At 41.7% G+C, this 19,831-nt stretch overlaps 1 protein-coding gene and 1 pseudogene across 8 annotated transcripts in view; one reads left to right on the top strand and one right to left on the bottom strand.

The window, feature by feature from the left end:
• ttll5 (tubulin tyrosine ligase-like family, member 5) overlaps positions 1 to 19,831 on the bottom strand; it is a 72,448-nt gene that overhangs the window by 24,369 nt on the left and 28,248 nt on the right. For 4 of the 8 annotated variants that reach the window (XR_003672819.1, XM_028438035.1, XM_028438031.1 and 1 more), the window contains exons 16-28: positions 19,718 to 19,759; positions 18,538 to 18,645; positions 18,360 to 18,451; positions 17,868 to 17,930; positions 15,337 to 15,485; positions 14,848 to 15,070; positions 14,119 to 14,236; positions 13,088 to 13,234; positions 12,922 to 13,001; positions 12,659 to 12,807; positions 11,885 to 12,415; positions 11,485 to 11,669; positions 4,295 to 4,422 (exon numbers count right to left, since the gene is read on the bottom strand). Coding sequence is in view for 7 of the 8 variants with exons in the window: in XM_028438035.1 (XP_028293836.1) it covers positions 4,295 to 4,422; positions 11,485 to 11,669; positions 11,885 to 12,415; positions 12,659 to 12,807; positions 12,922 to 13,001; positions 13,088 to 13,234; positions 14,119 to 14,236; positions 14,848 to 15,070; positions 15,337 to 15,485; positions 17,868 to 17,930; positions 18,360 to 18,451; positions 18,538 to 18,645; positions 19,718 to 19,759 (2,015 nt within the window). In the remaining variant the exon portion in view is untranslated. The remainder of the gene's footprint in view (positions 1 to 4,294; positions 4,423 to 11,484; positions 11,670 to 11,884; positions 12,416 to 12,658; positions 12,808 to 12,921; positions 13,002 to 13,087; positions 13,235 to 14,118; positions 14,237 to 14,847; positions 15,071 to 15,336; positions 15,486 to 17,867; positions 17,931 to 18,359; positions 18,452 to 18,537; positions 18,646 to 19,717; positions 19,760 to 19,831) is intronic. The other 4 variants (XM_028438034.1, XM_028438037.1, XM_028438036.1 and 1 more) reach the window with 4 other exon arrangements.
• Positions 3,809 to 3,926, top strand: LOC114456968 (uncharacterized; annotated as a pseudogene).

The following is a 19,831-nucleotide window of genomic DNA, read 5'->3' on the forward strand; positions in this document are numbered from 1 at the left end:
TCTGCAGATGGATGAATCTGCCTCATCAACGTTCACCAGTGCTTTAGAGCAGCTTAAATCTTTTTGTAGTTCATTCCAGGAAAAAAGGCGCTCCATACTCAAAACCTCTTTTTCCCAGTTTATTCCCGACTTTGGGGACAGACATTAACTACAGTTCATTGGATGACGATGGAAGGACCAAGAGTTAGACGACTCGTGAATGTGAAATCACTGACACTTTGATCAGTGGTTAGTAAGAGGCTGAAAACTCTAAATAATTCTTAAAGCTCCATGATAGACATGGTCTAGAGCAGGGGTTCTCATCTGGTCTCACCCTGGGACCCACATTTTTCTACGGTGATTAAATCACGACCCATTTATTTATTTATTTATTTTAGAATTCAACCAATTCAATTTCATTTTTTCAAAAATAGCTGTTGAAAACACACACATATATATATATATAATATTTTTTTAAACATAAATCTATATATTTTTCCTTGCAACATGCATTTTATACCATGCTTGTCAAAAGAAAAGGTTCTTTTAAAATAAAAGACAAGCCCAACATGAGAGACAATAAGTATTTGTTCATTTTTGACCAGCTGTCCACGACCCACCTAGTACATGTATGCGACCCACTTTTGGGTCCTGACCCATCAGTTGAGAATCGCTGGTCTAGAGAGTATAGAGGCTTTGAGTAAAGACGTGCATAGATATTGATTAATAAGAAGTAGGGATGTCCCGACACAACTTTCTAATTTCCGATATGATACCGATATTGCAGCCTTGCGTATCGGCCGATGCTGATAATGATCCGATACGATATCAGCATGAATCATACATACTTTTATTATTTTTTCTTTTTTTATATATATAATGTATATATAAAAATAATACCTGAAAAGGTTTGATCAAGTGATGTTACTCAATCAGAGAATAATAGTCAGCAACAGTAGGTATGAGAAAAACTGACCCATTTATTATTAACCAATTGGTTACATACATTTTAACCTTCAAAATAATAGCTACAGTATTCTACAATTGAATAAAATAAACAAAAAATGAATTGTGATAATGAAAAAAAACAAAACAAAAAAGAAAACTGAAATTTGAATCCGATATCCATTTTCAGGCTGATATCGGACCAATATCCGATATCGATATCGGATCGGGACACCCCTAATAAGAAGGTGAATAACAGAAGTGTTTTTCTGGGCTTAAAGTTGGAAAGCTAGCATGATTTGAGGTAGCAAGACCTCCTCTGATCTCCATCCATCCCCTCCCACATGTTCCTGTCAGGGCTTTGTTCAAAGCCACGCCCCTACAAGCTTAAATGCGCATTCGATTTAAAAAAAATAACAAATCCTAATGAAGCACAACAAATGATGATTTGTCCAACAGAAAGACAACAACGTCATTTGTGCTCCATATTTCCAGGAACAGTGTCACTCAGAAGAAGGGACATGACGGCACACGATTGGTTCTTTCCATTCGGACTGAATGGCACGGATTGGTCGAAGTTTTTACAGGATTACAGCTGCTACAGAGGTCTGATTCTTTTAGTTATTGTACTATTTTGATACATATTGTATTGACTACTCTCAGGACGGAAGGACCATTTAACCTACAGTAGAAAAACAAAACATGTCTCTGAACAGGAGGCATAGTTTCAGGTTCAGCAAACTGTTGATATTTAAATCTATTTAAATCTATATATATTATATGTCTTCATTCTCATCATTCAAAGGAAAAGTAAAAGATGGAGCTTGAAACCTTAATGGAGAGACACTCATTTGTATGTATGAAGACAACATTAGAGAACAGTTAATGGGAAAGCAAACAACAGATTAAATGAAAATGGTAAAGACAAACCACCACTATCATCACTGACAAAGAACACTGGGAAGTCAGTGTACATACATCAAGAAATGTTATTTCTTATCTAGCGTTGACAAGATTGACACATGTAAACGTTTTAAATACATCAAGTTTGTTTTTCAAATTTAACCAGTGAGTCTTTCAAACATTTTCACTTCACTTCAGTTAATAAAACTGTGTTTGAATGATGCATCAAAGACGTGCTGCATGGTTTAAAGCTCTCTGACTGTCAGAATGAGGCGGGAGCTCTAAAAGTGCTGATGCAGGATACCTGGTAGATCCTGGCAGCGGGACTTCAAAGGGCCACTCTACTCTTTGAAACCCATCATAGTTCACCCCTGCGGTCGCTTAAAGAGCCAGTGCGCTTAACAGTTTCAGTATGTTTGGCAAAAACCATCAGCCCAAGTGTAAGGGGAGGAAACGAAGGAAGGTTAGTGTTTCAGGAAAACTGAGCCAGGACCAAATCAACACATTATTCTACATTTGCATTAAATATTTTATTACAAGAAGTTCAAATTGAGGACGGTAGAGAGGGTAATAAAGTCCCTAAGAGATGTAAAGAAAAAATAATAATTTTTAAGAGATACATTAGAAAGCCAAAAGGTAAACCATTACATTCGTTATCTGGTAAAAAAAATAACTCTGATACATTGAAAACATTTGAAATGGCAAAAATTAGCACAGGTAAGAGACCAATTTATGTCTCTGTGGTATTTTTGGATCAAAGTTGCTATCTGGAAAACTTTTGATTCTATAAAAAGTCTCTTGGTTTGTGGAAATAAAAACATTTTAGCAAAGGAAAAGGCCAGACATTCCTGGAATTCCCTGACAGCTCAATACATAAGGAAGGGCTGGACTGGAAAAACAGAGTCCGAGATCAGGGCCAAGCTGTCTGAGACTCTGCCACTCAGAGATCCACCATGGAAGAAAAGGAGGACTCCGCTGAGGCATCCCCGAATAAAATGTACCTCTATTTACCTCAAACCTGGGCCTGTATTCTAGGAAAATGACTGCACTCATTTTTATTCAGTCTGAAGTTGCAGGAAAAATAAATAGCAAAGGAAGTTTGTCTTTTTAAAACAAAAAACAAAAAAAACAAAAAATGGTGAAGATTTGAAAAGAAGAACAAACAAGCATCTGTCATCATTTACACAACCTGTAAAATTCAAAGAGAGCCATTACAGGCTGCGTGCATTAGCAGTGAACCCTATTAAGAGTGTACCTCACTATACTCCTGCTGCTATCTCAATTATAATCAAACCTTATGTAGTTTCGAATCTGAGTCCAGTAACACTATTTCAAAGCTGTCAAATAAGAGGAACATTTCTTGAAATTACGCTGATTGTTTTGGTTGTCAGCAAAGCACCTTTTTCCTACTTTATAATAGCTACATCAGCTATTCTCAACTAGTGGGTCAGGACCCAAAAGTGGGTCGCAAACCTGTACTGAGTGGGTCGCAGACAGCTGGTCAAAAAATAAATACATACCTAATGTCTCTTGTTGGACTTTTCTTTTGACAGGCATGCTGTGAAATGCATGTTGCACAGGAAAATACAGTATATAGATTTATGTTTTTTAAAAAGATTATATGTGTTTTCAATAAGGCTGAACGATTAAGTGCATTTGCGATATGATCGCGATATCATAAAACGCGATTTCCTAATCGCAAAGGCTGCTTTTTTTTCTTCTTCTTTTCTTGTCCTGTCTTGAGTGTTTAAGAAGTGCAGTCCACATGTTTACATGTTTCATGAAACGTGAAGTTAGTTAGATATGTTGAAGAGGTGAAGCTACAGATTTGTTTGCTTTATTGTTGTAATCTGTGCTTTAAAATTTACATTTATTTAAAGTTTAAATAAATCTGAAATTGTTTATTATGAAACAGATTCATTTACTGCTTGTGTTCATTGGAAAATACATGACAAGAGGCCCTTGAAAAAATAATCACCTATTATATGGCCATACCAACCTGTCATTGCCTGATTCCGTTAGATCTCGGAAGCTAAGCAGGTCTGGGCCTGGTTAGTAGATGGATGGGAAACCACTGAGAAATCCTGGTGCCACAGTGGTACCTGTCAGTGTCCTTCGGCAGGGCACTTTACCCACATTGCCTAGTATGAATGTAGTGTGTGAGTGAGTGTTGGTGGTGGTCGGAGGGGCCGATGGCGCACTTTGGCAGCCTCGCTTTCGTCAGTCTTCCCCAGGGTAGCTGTGGCTACAATAGTAGCTTACCACCACTAAGTGTGGAGTGAAAGAATTAAGTGGGTCGTGAATCTTTAATGACTTTGGCAAAATGTGGGTTGAGAACCCCTGACCTACACCATTTTCATGTAAGGAAAAACAAAAGAAATGATAACAACCACATTGCAGCTTTATTGCCCTATACCTACTGGTAAAGGAGTCTACAGAAGAATAATTACACTGCCCACTCACTCACCCTGTGCTGTTGAGTGAATCCGCACTAGAATGAATGGCTCTCACTGGCCTCTGGGTCGTGGCAGATTTAGGGTTGATTGTAAAACTCTCTCTGTTCAGCATCCTGTTGGCAAGGTTGAGGTTGGTCAGCTGTGTGAAGAAAGAAAGACATAAACACTTGAAGAGATTGTTCAACGTGTTTATACTCTAATGTAAGCAAGGGCACTGGATTTACCATAAAACATGGTGAATTAAAAGGTTGTAGGAATTCTGTAACTAAATCGCTGTCAATCACTGGAAGCAAACATGTGGTGAGTCGTCACACCTAAGTTCACACACGTGACTTTGATTAATGGGATGTGATTAATAGGTTTTACACTGTGGTCCTCTCTGCATATATCTCAGTCTCCTCCTGGATGAGGAGGTGTGAACAGTACACAGAGAACATGGCACAGCTAGTCTCCACTAAATCTACTGCTATAGCATGACCATCCCAGCACTCCTGCTGCACTGAAGTAACTCCCGGGAACCCCACTGGGTGAATTCAAGTGAGAAAATTAATCATACAGCCACAGTATTTTATTTACTTTCTTTGCTCTAGTGCAGGGGTGTCAAACTCTAGGCCTGCGGGCCAAATCCGGCCCGTCAGAGCTTTCTAGTCAGCCCTCGGGAGGATTTTGTTAAAAAAAAAAAGAACAAAGAAAACATATTATTACGAGATGGTTCAGTTGCAGATATCTCAGATCATCTAAATCAAGGGGAATCAAACTCATTTTGGTTCAGGGGCCAAATAAAAACTAGTTTAATCTCAAAGAAGCTGCAGATTATATGCGGTTAAACGAGCAATTTTACCATTCATGTGCCATAGTTTGCACGTCCACGTATAATAAGATTTAAGGTGTGTAAGACACGACTATATCAAGCACTATATCAAGTGACAAGCATCAGTCCCAGGATCTATACTTACTGTACATTTACTTGATTTTGTGACCAATTTTTATTTAATTTGTAGAAATCTTGGAGAATCATTCAAGGAAAAATGCAGGATTTTGAAAAAAATTGAGAGTACTTAAAACAATTTGAGATTAAAAATGACTGCCATCACATGATATAAGCATGGGAGAATTGTGTGCCCTGGAATTTTTTTTGCAGTTTCATTGAATTTGTGTATTTGGAGGGACTGAGATATCCACAACTGAATTAGTTATTATTCGTTTCTCCTGCGGGCCGAATTGGGAGCTTCAAAGGGCCGGATTTGGCCCCCGGGCCAGGTGTTTCACACTTGCTCTAAATTCACAAATTAAATGATTGTATCTGATATATGTGAAAGCATGCAATATTTCCATGATCATTATTTAAGGATTTTATCACAAATTGTTTGGTACAACTACATTTTTCCTCAAAACTTACTATTTCTTACAAATAGTCATGTAGAAATCCTTCTTTTATTTTTATTTTAATTATGCAAATTCAACAATCCTTAAAGTGAAATACAAGAGTGATGAGCAAATCAGGACACGATAATGATCTGTTTGAACTTTTTTCTAAAATAAATCTGTATTTTTCTGGTTCGGCCCACCTAAAATCAAACACGGGGCTGTAAATGGCCCTGGATTGAAAGGGCGTTTGGTACCCCTGCTTTAGTGTTAATCAATCGCAACAAACGTGAAGATGCCAAATCTTGCGCATCGTTGAAAAAATAAAAAATGCGCCGGCAATTTGTGCAGCAACAGCTTGTGTTTACCTATAAAGGTAGATATGCAAACAGATTGTTTGATCTGAACTGTGACAAAGAAAGAAACAAAGCACACTTCTGTGCAAACACTGCTGGCTAGACAGTATGTCTATTTACAGGTCCAGAGTCCAACTAGCTGATTTATATCCATGCTTAATAAATCTTATCACACAAAGCACAATGCGGCCAAAGAAGGCCGCTGCCATAATGCATCATTGTTTAAAACCATAAAAAAGATTGTTGTGTCAGGGAAATGACAACGGTATCATTTCTTAACCCTACATTCTAATCATCAATCTATGAATTGTCCTATTTCACTGACGGGAGAGCATGCTTGGTTTTACACATTTAAAGCCATATATTAGGCTTTGCATGGGAGTAAGCAATTACTTAAACCTTTGAGGTCAACTGGGCCACTGGGTGTTGTTCGTGTTTACAAAGATCTCCATTTAGTCGACAAGTGATTTAATGGCGTCAAATCTGATCCTTGGAAAAAAAAGCCCTCCCAAATGTACTCAGGCTCTTTAAGTGCAGAACACTAGACTGTTTAACTCTGCAAAATATGCTGCTACTGCTACTGCTGCTGCCATACCGAGGATTAACTACCCACAGGAAATACAGCCAAACACCTTCCAAATAGACAGAATAATATACAGTCAAAAGGAAGCCATAAAAGTGCATTCTGTGTGGTCTGGTGCCATCACACAAAACTCTTGACAGAGAAAATCCAGTGAGGCAGAGGAGAACATGCAGAAGGAGAAGCATGAGGGGAGGGAACGATGAGGGGCTCCCCAAGACGAAGGGCCGATCCTTCGGGGAATACAGCAGAAGGTGATGATGGAGCCAACAAAGTTGCCACTCCCCGACTCAGTGCCAATTTGCCACATTCCTCCATTTATAAGCATCAATTACAACAAAAGAGGGGGCTGCTAGGTAAGTATCAACAGAAATCACTCCCCCCATGGTGCATCTGCTAATGAGACCTCACACAGAGCCAAGGCTTGATGCGGCTCAACGCTGTTTTTTGGGGGCAGCCGGCTTCAGTTTCAACATCTAAACCCAAATCCCCCCCCCCCCCCCCCCCCCACACACACACACACACACAAGCCCAAGCCTACGGATTGGAGGCGAGCTGAGGGCTGACAGTGAAAGGTGCGTGGTACGAAGCAGCAGACCCTCCGGCACCAACCGGACTGCTGAATGAATGAGCAGCCAGGGCCGGGTGATCAGCATGAGGTCTGGGCCAAGTTTTAGCATCAACAAAGAGAAATATTAAAGACCTCACAGTGGGAGCGCACTGCACGGAGGCCAAATTCGTCATTTCTACACAAAACATTACTCAGATCAGTTTACAGATGCTTCATAACTCATCACAATTCCCTATTCTAATTAGTAGTCAGTGCTTGTCACGCAGCGACAAGGGGGGTTCAGTGTTTCCCCGTAGTTTACTTGGCAGAGTGCCCTGCCCCCCAATGGAGAAATTTAAGAAATTATATATCATTCAGTTTGTTTGTTTTTATTTAAAAGGGCGTTTTATAAAATAAAAAATCTAACTCTAATTTGCGTAATTTCAGAATGTAATCTGTTGCTATTGTTTCATTTCAGTCAGAATCACTTCATTCAAATTGTTTATTAGCGTGCAGGACTTTTCTGCCCAAAGCGAAGGGAGCTGCCCCTCACTTTTCCATAAGCTACATGAAAAGGTATAAGCAGAGAGAGCGGTCAGCAGGTCCCTTAGAACAGAAGCACAGACGTTAGATGGCAACAGGGGTGAGGGTGGATTGCGAGGTGTTTGCAGACAAAGCGTGCAGAAGTAGGCATGTTAAAGTGGTTTAAATACAGTGCCATGACTAACTCTAACCAATGGGAAGCATGGAACATGATCAGCTGAATGATTAACTGAATAAAGGGATGGATGCTGTCAGGTGTTAACAGCTACTGTCAGCTGATGGGGCTGCCCTAGCTTGACTTCCGTGCCTGCCTGAACTAACGTGATGCTCAATAACATCTATTAAAATGCATTTCTCTTCTCCTATGTGTGGGCGGGGCCAACCGCTTGCACCTCTCACAACACCAGTACAGACACTCACCATGCGGAAAAAGCATGTCTACTTCACGATAATGATTTAAAAAAACATCATAAACAACAACAGACTAAAATATTATTGGACTACTGGAGGTAAAAGAAAGGTTCGCCCCCTCAAAGCAAAAATCTCGGCAGTTTGTTAAGTTTGTTTGTATTTTAACTAGGGCTGTCACTATAATGCATTAATTGCGATTAATTCATTACAGGAAAAATTAACGCGCTAAAAAAATAACGCTGTTAATCACATTTTTTTAGCACTCTAAACAGCGTGAAACCTTTTTTTTTTTTTTTTTTTTTTTTTTTTTTTTTTACCTTGTCTGCACATGCTGTCGAAGGTTAACACTACAAGAAGTGCAATCTTTTGACAGCAATGCATATTTTATTATTGCAATTAAATAAATTTATTTATTTCATTGCATAATTGTGACCGTCACCAGCCCTCCCTAGGGAAGGGTAAGAAATACTTTATTAAAGGGAGGATGTAAAAAAAGAGAGGGCAGTGTTACACCAAGGTGAGGGGTTGGAGGGGGGTGGGGAAGTTAACAGGGAAGAGGGATACAAGATAGGATATGGAATGGGTGGGGAATAGTTTTAAGTGATGCGATGTGAAATTGTGGTTGTGTATATTGTGTTTATTGTTGTGTTGTCAAGCCAGTTTGGTGACCAGTGTGTGGTTTAGGAATAATGGTGGTGGCTGTGAACAGAGGAAGAGGTGAGTGGAAATTCCATAAAACAGGTATTTGGGAACAACGTGTCTAAGGTTGAGCCCAGTATGAGTGTTATCCCACAGCCCAAGGCCAGTGCATCCATGACAAATGTATTTCCAAGTACCGCCACTGTAAAACCCAAGAGCCGCCCCCGGGCCCGAAGAAGCAGTCAGGCCAGCAGCAAGAGCAGGCAGCCTAAGGGCCCCCGGCGACCACCCCACGGCCAAGCAGTCCCCCGAAAGCCCCCAAGATCCCAAGCCGAGAGGCAGCCATCGCCCCCCCATACACACCCGAGAAAGCCCCAAGGAGCCAAGGACCCAGCGCACCACGCCACCGATCCCACCCCCAACCCCCAGACCCCCCACCCCATCGACCCCCCCACCCCCCCACCCCACCCCCGCGCCCAACCCCCCGAGGGGAGGGCCCAGAGAACTCCCTGCCCGAGGCCCCAGCGGAGGAGCCGAAGCCCACGCCCAGCAGACGACCAGAACCGCGCCGAACAGGCAGCCAGTGGGCACCCGCCGGCGAGCCCAGAGCCAGCAGGGGCCCGACCCCAGGCCAGAAGGACCCGGAACAGATGCAGCACCAGGAGCAGCCCGCCCAGGGAGGACGACCACACCCCAAGCCGCATAAGGCACCAGGGGGCCGCTGGGAGTCTCCCCGCCGGCCCCCAGGCACCCCAACCTAGCCCCCCACGGCGCCCCAGATCACCCTTCACTGATGCCGCCCGCGCCACGAGCTTCAGTTTTTTTTTTTTTTTTAAAGCCAGGGCCCCCTCCAAGGGCCAAGCCAGACCGCCCCGCCGGGATGTGGCCCCCTATTCCGGCCCCCGACACCCTACCTCACGGGGCACTGCCCAAGCAGGGGCCGTACCAGTAGGTACGCAAGGGCGCGGCACGCGCCACCCGCCCCGAAAGACCCCCGCCAGGACCGGCCCGGCCAGCAGGCCAAGCACCCCGGGCCCCAGGAGCACCCCCCGGGACCAGGACCCCCCAAGGGCAAGCCCCCGGGCCAAGCCCCCCGGGACGCATCCCCCACCCCAGCCCGGGACCCGGCCACGGCCCAGCAGGACCGCACAGCCCCGGACAGCCCACGGCCAGCAGCCCAGGGCCCGCCGCCCCCTGGACAGCGCCAGCCACGGAGCAGCGCCCCCCGCCGGCCCGCGAGCAACCGGCGATCCCCACCGCGGGGACGGAGGCACCCCAATGGCACACATCAAGTGCGGGACAGCAGCCCCCAGCCAAAGATGCCCCGGACCCACCCACCAGTCCGCAAACGGCAGGATAGACTCACCAGGCGGCCGACAGCAACCTCCACCACCGGAACAGCTAGCGCCGCCCCCCAGTAAACAGCATCACCCCGAGGCGCCAAGCAACCCCGCCCCAACCCCGGCGAGGACACCAGCACACCCCCAGCACACCCACCCCCCAAACCGGCGAGGCAGGCCGCCCCGGGCCCGCACACCGCGGGGCCCGCCCCCAAGGCCACCAGGAGACGAAACAAGCACCCAGCCACACCCAAGGGGAGGAAGCACCCCCGCGCCCCACCAGGCCGACACCGCCCGGAAAGACCCCGCAAGGAGAGACCCCAGCAAAGCCCCCCCGAGACCCACCGCCACGCCCGACCGCACCATCCTGATGTATTTTTACTCTAAGCAGTGGCCCAGCCACCAACAGAGGAGCCAGGCCCCCACCGGAGAGGCCCAAATATGTGAACCAACCCACCACCCTGTTATGGTGCCTCTCCATTCCCCAATGGAGAGGCACTTCCCTATCCCCTGTGTGAATGTGTGTTTAGTGAATGTATGGCGTGAAACCTTTCTTAATTTAAGAGTTCCCGGTATACCAAAGCATGGTTAATTAGTCGCACAATTCTTTTTATCTCTGACAGCACTAATTTTAACTTACAAAAGTTATATTTTTTATGCTTGAGACATGTTTTCAGTTTCAGAAGTTTTAGGAATGTTGCAATTGGTCAGATGAAAAAATGTTCCACTGCAAAAAAAATTTAAAAAGTGAAAACCAATCAAGGTCAACTGCAGGGGCGGGTCTAGGAAATTTTGGTTGGGGGGGGCACTGCAGGGGCTCACACTCGGATTAAGGTGGCACAATAATTTTCAAAATCACAATTAACCCTAAATTATATAATTATTTGCAACATGGGCATTTGCCTTATATGTTGAAGCAACAAAACATGTTAAACATCTAAAGAAAAAAAAAATGCATGTGATATGTAGTTAATGCAATAAAATAGTTTATCATATGTGTATGGATCAAATGCCAGCTCCTCATTGCAACAACTTACATACCAAATAAATGTTTTCCTAATAGAACAAACACAATGCCATATACATGCTTTAAATTCAAATATGTAAAAAACTGCCATGACAACAGCTAGGAGAGTAAAAAAATAGGAAAGTGGCCTAACCTGATTTGAAAATATTAGATTCCATGTGAGTTGCACCACTCCAAAAATACCACAAAAACATCAGATAAGAGCCACAAAGGAGCAACTGCTTATTCAGGTACCAATGCTCTGCAATTATGATAATGGGGGCCTGTAGAATAGAGTCCTGCAAGGACCCAAACAACAGACAATGCTAATTTCAGCCCAGCTCCCCCCCCCACCCCTTCCAAAGCAACAAATCTAGGTGAAACACTGGGGTTGTATCAAAAAAATCTTACATGTTGTGTCAGAAGGTTGATGCGACTGGGGCTGACGGGGTGACTGGCAGCTTTCTTGTCGGCCAGTTTCTGCAGGACTGAAATGAAGGCCTGCTGGTTTGACTGAGCCTGAGCTGCGAGAGCGCTCAACTCTTTGAATGAACCCATTGAATTCGTCTTTAGCACACTGGTACTGCTCTTTTTGTCTGCAGAAAAAAGAGAAATGATAATGCAATAAGGAATTTTATTTGAAATAACAGCATAAAGATTGGCAGTGGACAGTTTAAACATGTCAGGAGATAAAAAATCTTCTAAAAAACCTTGTCTGAATAAACAAAACCTCAACTTCACATACTATTAAAAAAGAAGACAAATTGAATCTCGCTGGAACTACAACTAGCATTAAGATGGCTGGGTTTACCTTTACCTGCAGATGTGGGTCTACAGAGCTTCTGGCTGTAAATCAATCTTGCACTTGGGATGGAGGACGGTTTTCCAGAGCTCAGTGTGGATGAAGTGAACGACTGGATCTTCCTGAACACCTGGTTTGTTTGAGCAGCAGTCTTTGATGTCCCAGTTTGAGTTTGTGTGATGACGGGGGTAGAGGTGTATGCTGGAGGGTCACAAACGGTCTCTGAAAGGTGGAACTGGGACTTTGCCAGGGACTGTGCGTAAGACGGAGGCTGAGGAGGATGAGTGGGTGGCGGCGGAGGTGGTGGACAATGAAGAGGAATGGACGCTGCAGGATGCAAACGAAGGCGGGTGCAGTCTAGTGTCAACGGGAAGTTGGTGCCATGCTGGGATGCCTGAATATCTGGCTGGTTTGGAACAGTTCTAACTTCCGGCCACTGCTTTTGGGTGAACATACAGCCAGAGGGATGAAGCTCAGTGACTTTCCTCGTAGAAAGTGAAGATTCTGAAGCGCTAGAGTCCTCTTTGGCTGCAACATGAGCTGTTGGAAGCAGGACAGAAGCCAGAGCTCCTTCATTATCAGTTTGCCATTCCTCAGCTCTGACACACATTTGTTTTCCAGCTCTGAGCTCTTATCTTTTAAGGCTGACCTTTCCTTTTCACTTAAGATGATCGTTTTTTAGAGTAGCCCGGGCTGTTAATCTAAACAATTTATGTGTAATGCACTTTAATGACAACACAATTATACATTAACCAGACCTGCATGAAAAAAACACACACTTACATTTGAAGTTCTCACACTTGTCCAAATCTGCAGACACATTCCCTCCGTGATCGTGTTTTTTCACACTTTTGGCTTTTGTGCCGAGGAAGACGTTGGATGACTTATTTTTCTGTGTATAGAAGGTCAGGACTTCCTCCAAATCATTCTCACTGTTAGTTACAAGATAAATGTGTGCAGAGGATTGAGATCATTCCTCCTCCAGTAGCATATAGAGCTGGAACAAAAAGAAGCCAAACAAGCGATCCTGCCAATTCACCACTAACCTTGCTGCTGTGATGTACTCCTGAAATACTCTGGGGTTCACACAATGGTCGTCCTGTGTTTTCTCCATATGTTCTGTTTCCTGAAACAATAAAGAAAAGAAATTTAAGCTTCAATAAAAAAGCCTTTCCCGTCTTTCAATAGGCTCAGACTTTCATGAACACGTACCTTATTGTAACAGTGGATAAATTCTCCCAACTGGTGGGACAAGATGCGCCTTTGGTCTTGAAGTGGTAACTTGCGACTGGGGAGGACAATCTTAATGTCTTGATGAAGGTTACTAGCCGCTCTCTTTAAGAATCGAATCACCAGCTCCTATGTCGACAACAAATGCACACATTTGATATTAATTTAAAATTTTCCAGGGTTCAATAGACTCCTAATTGTACTACATTTATTTTGAAGCAAACTTAAAGTTGTTGGAGACATTTCTTGTCAAATAAAGACAGTGGAGGCCTCATAGATCAATAAATTGGAAATAATCTGCTAAAAAAAGATGTAAAAGGTTGAAATTAATGCTCAAAAGTTGGATTTTCATCTCTACTGTAAAGTTTCACGCATTGCATTGTGGGATGTGGAGTCCAGTAGATGGATACAAAAAAGTGTTTTTCATTCTTTTTCATTTTTACACCTTTTTTTTTCCGAGCAAATAATCTTTGATTAGGGAGAGTGGGAAACAGTTATAGGACACAAGGTCAGGCTTGATGACCCTGTAGCTGGCCACCTTTGATGAGGGTGTCTAGTGTTTAAAAGGCCGAAACACACCCTGATTCAAAGGTGATGAAACTTCCCAAAATGTACATCCATCCCATATCTGAGACTGGCACAAAAAAAAGTTAAACATCACGTCCCATGTTTATTGATTCTATTAGGCCTACACTATGGATTTATCTATTATAATAAAAAAAAATGAAGTAGAGGTTTGAATTTAGATTAGGCTATTGTGTCCAGAGGTCTGAGGTCTCTAATGATGATTACAGTAATGTATGCCGTCACTTTCCAATCAGTCTCACATTTGCATGCTCTTCTTCTCTCTCGCAACACACATTCCAACAACGGGGCACAGATGAGTAACATAATAAGAATAAAGTAAATCTGACATGCATGGATGCAGAAAGGAAACAATGCTCCACTGTTCTTCTTCTACTGCTGTTTGTTTAAAAAGTAATGGAGATTTTAAAGAGAGTGTATAACAGTACCATTTGGTCATTGTCTTTGTTTGGCCAAGCTGAAATGGTGCTGGTTCTGCTTTCTGCTAGAAGTCTATGCTGGACTCGCCACAGGTATGAAGAAAAGGCAACCCGGGCCTGGATTTTACTGAAAAAGGGAGACATGGGCAAGAAAAATGATCAAGAGGTGCAAACAGAAGAGATTTGTTCAATCAATTGCTAAACACAGAACAAGCACTTACTCGCATGATAAACATCAAGAAGAAATTAGTTGTGTATTTGTAACTTTTTGTCAGTATCAAAATAAACCCTAAAAAAAAACCTTGATAGCATTGAAGAGGAACAAACATGTTTTGGAAGAAGACGTGAAATGTAAATGTGATATGTTGTATTATCACCCCCAGCTTCACACATTGTCCTGGCAAGCGCTTAGGAATTCCTGCAAACTCAGACTTGTTTTTGTAATTCCTCCTGAAATTAAAATTTCAGGCACACTTTTGAAAGTGACAGGAGGCTCGAGTCCTTGTGATGAAGCAGAACATTATGTACAGCCAATGGCATTAGAATAATGGAATATTAGTTGGGATTTTATGACATTTATTTGACTGTTTTCTAGTGATGCATAAAAAATGCATTCACTTTTAAAGAGCTGTTATGAGCGGGAACAATTCCAACTACGTTTGGATGATGGTCATTCAGTTTTCATTAGCGTAGAAGTGACTTAGGAAGATGCACCCAGCGGCCTAGAGTTACACTAACCTGAGGTCCCAGCCCTGATGGAGGATGTTGAGCAGGTTGACTCTAGGAAGGGTTTTGTCCACGAGTGTCTCATAGGAAGACAAAGCCTCTTTATGGATGTTCTCCATTGGTACAGGCTTGTGTAACGTTGGCTCAAATAGATTCAATGCTTCTTGTTCCCCATGTGTACACTCCTCTCCCTCCTGACTGTCGCTCTCGGTTGGGGAGGCCTTGAAATGCTTCCCTGCCATAAGAAGCAGCAACAAAGAAAGGACAAAAATCAGTTGCATCACTTGCTTTTCTAAAAAAAAAAAAAGAAGCACACGCTTGCATCTACTCCAAATAGGCTTTTTATTGTTGCTGCTCAAAAATGAACTCATTTGAAGTCATATTTGGCCAACCTTGCTGTGACACAGGGGAGTTATTTATTGGAAGCAAACGCACATTTGAGTGTGATGAGGTCAAACAACAGTTTCCTGACTTGAGGCAGGCAGAGCGCAGCAGGCCTACCCGATTTCTTTTTCCCTGCAGAAGAGCGATGAGTCAGGTGGTGCTGTCTCCTCTTTCGCACTTCCAGGGACAGCAGCTTCCGCTCATACTGGACGACGTGACAGCCACGGACCGCGTCCTCCTGCAGCTGCACATTCCCACTCACATTCCTGAGTGGCAGAACAACACATGTCAAGCCAAATGTTCATTCACAAAAAATGATAAATGAGTAACATTGACAAATGCAAGCGGGAGACCTTGTTCTGGTTGGCCTACAGTGTGAATGCAAACAGACTGTCTATTAAAGCAGGTGAACCAGTCACAACCAGAGGTGTGAGGAGTACTGATTCTTCCTACTCAAGTAGAAGTACAGTTACTTGATTGAAATTGTACTCAAGTACAAGTACAAGTCATACATAAAATACTCAAGTACAAGTAAAAAGTAGCCCAATGAAATAGTACTCAAAGTAAAAGGTACTAGTTACTTTCACCCCCAACGTTTATTTTTGGTGATAAATCTTGCCACGGTTCCCTTGTACACAGTAAACATCTCAAGTATAAACCTAAAAAGGAAGAGACCAAATCTTGCACAATTGGGACTTTGTTTATTTTCCCCAAAGGCATCTGTTTTAAATAAAAGGTTTGTCAAAATGTACAATTATTTTTTAAAATAAAGTAACACCAAAGAATTCAATTCAAAATAAAAAAATGTTTCAATTGTGTTTTAGCGCTGTGCATTACGTTTTATCCGGTTGGTCGGCTATGATTAGATACACAATGTCCATTCATCATTTTAATACAAAAAATAACTTATTCAGCAACAGTTGGGTGTAGAAATGTAACAAATTACTTTACTTCTTTTAAAATGTACTTAAGTACAAGTAACATTACTGATTTAGAAATATCCTCAAAAAATTGCTACTAAGTACTGATAAAAGCAACTCAATTACAGTAACTTGAGTACTTTTAATCTGTTACTTTTACCTCTGGTCACAAAATACACATACACAGAGGGGTGCATTATGGTTTGTCTTCTCGTGAAAGGATTATGAAATAGCCTGTTGTTATCTTCTTTATTACCTCCCCCAAGGAGGAAATATTTTCACCAGCGTTTGTTTGTTTACTGTTAGCAGGATTACGTCAAAAGTACTTATCGGCATAACAAGAAACTGGCTTGCTTTAGACCCCCCCCCCAAGACATAAACAATGGTTAGATATAGTACAGGGAATAAGTGTGTTGGATAAAACGATTAACTGTTTAAGAAAAAAAAAAGAGGGATTTTGAACAAATGGATTAGATTTACAAAGACATTTAAAGGATAATATGGACCATTTTTTTCTTCTTTTCTTTAATGAAGAAAACAAATGTCAACTGAAAACTATAAACCCCTGTGTACATTACGACCTGATGCCATGCTTGTTGTTTGATGTTCTATGTTCATGTATATATCTGGAAAACAAAATAAAAATCTAAAGTGGAAAAAAAAAAGTAGTTATCAGATTTTGACAAAATTTTAAACCAAAAATAGACCTTAAGCAAGAGATTCCATTACATATTGGAGGGGATCCAGATTAATAGACTGATTCTGGATCCGTTTTAAAAATGTAAAAAAAAAATTGCTATCACTCATCTTTGGCAAATTAAATAAAATTAATATCTCGGTTTGTAAATGACTGACTTTTATGAAATTTCGCTCAGTTATGTCAGGTTGGATCCTCAATTACCACACAAAGTTTCATTCAGATCGGATTTGAATTGCGCATCTCATCGCAATTTTTCTGAAAAATGGGAATGCCCATACATTTGTACCTACTGTATGGTTATTAATGGGGATAGACATTTCTCCCAAGCCTTTAAAGTGTGAATAACCATGGAACCATGATCAGTATCACTGATCCACATAAATGACAATATCTGACAAAGAGTAGATTTGGCACTTGGCGGGAGTTTACGTTCTCAGATTATGTGATGTTGGCCAGGTGGCTTTGTTTCACTTTCAAAAGTGCAGTGTAGTGTGAATGCAAATAAAACTGCTCCACTTGGTGCAGTTCATGGGGAGTAGTGATGCCATATATGGAATTTCCCCCAAAACAACAACAACAAAACCATCACTGATGCAAAACAGATAACATAAAAAACAGCAACAGTAATTTTCCCAAATGTGGATCTCTTGTCAACATCTAAAACCCATATATGAGCCTAACTGGGGTCCACACATCTGGTTAGCATAGTGCAGCAGTTAGTGCTGTGGTTACAACTTTAAAGTCCCTATTAATACAAAAAACATCACTGTTGTGTTACAATAACAAAAATGTGGTTCAATAAAAAGGCAGAGATCATCTATAATCGCCCTTTCTGTGCCTGCCCTTGAACAAACACCCTAACACCACAGAGGCATTGGAAACAGCTGGAAAAGTTTACTGTGCTTCATCTTTTCAGCTGCTCCTCTCACCTAGAGTCCAAAGCCCAAGCAAAAACGCCACAGCACAATCCAAGTGTTCCAACAAACTGATGGAGAGCTTTATTCCCAAACCACAGTGGAAATGCTCACCTTCCATGGAAAAGTCTGCTTGCCAACGTTAAGTTCATTGACGTCTTGGACTCCAGATATCCACTGAAAGAAAAGGATAATAAGCAAATTACTATCATAATACAAGCAGCTGCCTATGTGAGTCGTGACTACTTTTTGCGACAAATGTGTTGAAGTGAGGGCTAATGTGATGTCGCTGCTAAGCAGGCAGTTGCTAAAAATGTGCCAATAAGTTCTTTTAATAATGCCACTAAATTTCCACAGCTATAAAACCAAAGAATCAGGTACATTCCTGAAGAGGAATCTAACTTATGGACATATTTCCATTCTGAAACTGACAATGAAGAGATTCTGATTCGAGATAAAAAATTAAAAAAAAACATTTTAATACTCTTCTTTTGTGCAGATGGGTCAAATAGTCTGTTAAAGGCATTTATTTATACACAATGTCCTGTTTTTTTTATCTTTTTTAAATCTCAGATAATGAGTGTGTACTTTCTAAGCTTGAATTACCCATAACGTTCCCAGGAATCTGCAGTGGGGAAGATCCTAATAAAACCTCCTCGTCTCTCGTACTCCTCATTTATTCTTCTCAGGACTTTGATCTATATTGATTGGAGAAACAAAAAAGCATTATTTCTCACAAAGATGCTGTATATACAGAGTTATTATACATTAGTAAAGGTTATACCTCCTCAGCTGTGCAGGTAAGAGTACTCTCTGCTTGGCTGTGTTTGGCTCCTTGCTTGTCTCGAAACGCTTCTGTTTCAGACGAATTGGCTGATGTAGGCCTCTGTCGCTGGAGGAGTCAAGAAACAACAAAAATATATCAAGCATTGCTGATACTGACACATATGTTTCTCTTCTTTACAGAATTACTTGTATATTTAGCAAGTAATATCAATGAACTCCTGTAAAACAGTCTTAAATCTCATGCAGTCACATGCTACAGTTGAAACTGTGTATTTCCATTTATCTTGTGCTGGGGTTACAGAGGCACGAGAAATTATTGCTGATAAACAATTTCAATGTTCATCCAAAAAAAGGGATGTTTGTAAAATATAAGCATTTTATCTCAAAGACAGTTTTTTTTTTTTTTTTTTTTTTACAGCATTTTGAATTTTGCTCTCATGCAAACAATTGGAATCAATGCAAAAATGCCATCTTAACAGTTTTTCCACTTATGGAGCCAATAAATCACTGTTAAAAACAAATGACCAACATCCCCATGAAGTCTAGATGCAAAACCAAGTTAAATTCCTTGTATTGTTTTTAAACTGTACTTGGTGAATAAAACTGATTCTGATTTGTGTATTTCATTTTATTTTATTTATTTTTCTTCATAACTGAATTCGTTTTTACAGCTGTTTGATCTGTCTTTACATGCTCACAGCTACTGTCTTGTTCTGCCTAAAATGGCCTGACCCAGACCATTGCGGCACATCAGCTACAGTATATTTCCCCATGCATCTTATGGAAAAACAAGTATAGCCATGAGGCGACAAGGCCTGATCCTCCACAAAGAGCCTAACTTTCTTATTCTGATCAGGGAAAGCAGAGAACGGCTTCTTGCTAAGTGGGGATGATTGAGGGTAAATGCAGTGAAGTTTGAAAGAAAAGTGGTGCATTGCGGTATCCAAGGCTTTTCCCTAAATTGCCCACTTGGCTAATGTAATGGAGATGCTATTAAAACACAGCATTACCAATCGATATAAGTCATCTGTCAATCAGTGTAATAAATATGCATCCACGTAATTAAATGACCAGAAAGCAAACAGCAATTCCTTACCGGTAATGTGACAGGCATCAAGGAAATGCAAAAAGGAATAGAATAAAGAAGATTAATGTGTCTGAATCAGAAAAAAACGTACCCGTAGACTGTGTGCAGTGACAGGCGGTGCAGAGAACGGTTTCTATGAGGCAGTGGGTGAAGACATTGCATTGGTGTTATTTTCTGGCTTCAGTGAAAGTGCACACAATCAGCA

The sequence above is a fragment of the Gouania willdenowi genome, chromosome 22 (genome assembly GCF_900634775.1).
Source record: "Gouania willdenowi chromosome 22, fGouWil2.1, whole genome shotgun sequence".
Taxonomy (NCBI): domain Eukaryota; kingdom Metazoa; phylum Chordata; class Actinopteri; order Blenniiformes; family Gobiesocidae; genus Gouania; species Gouania willdenowi.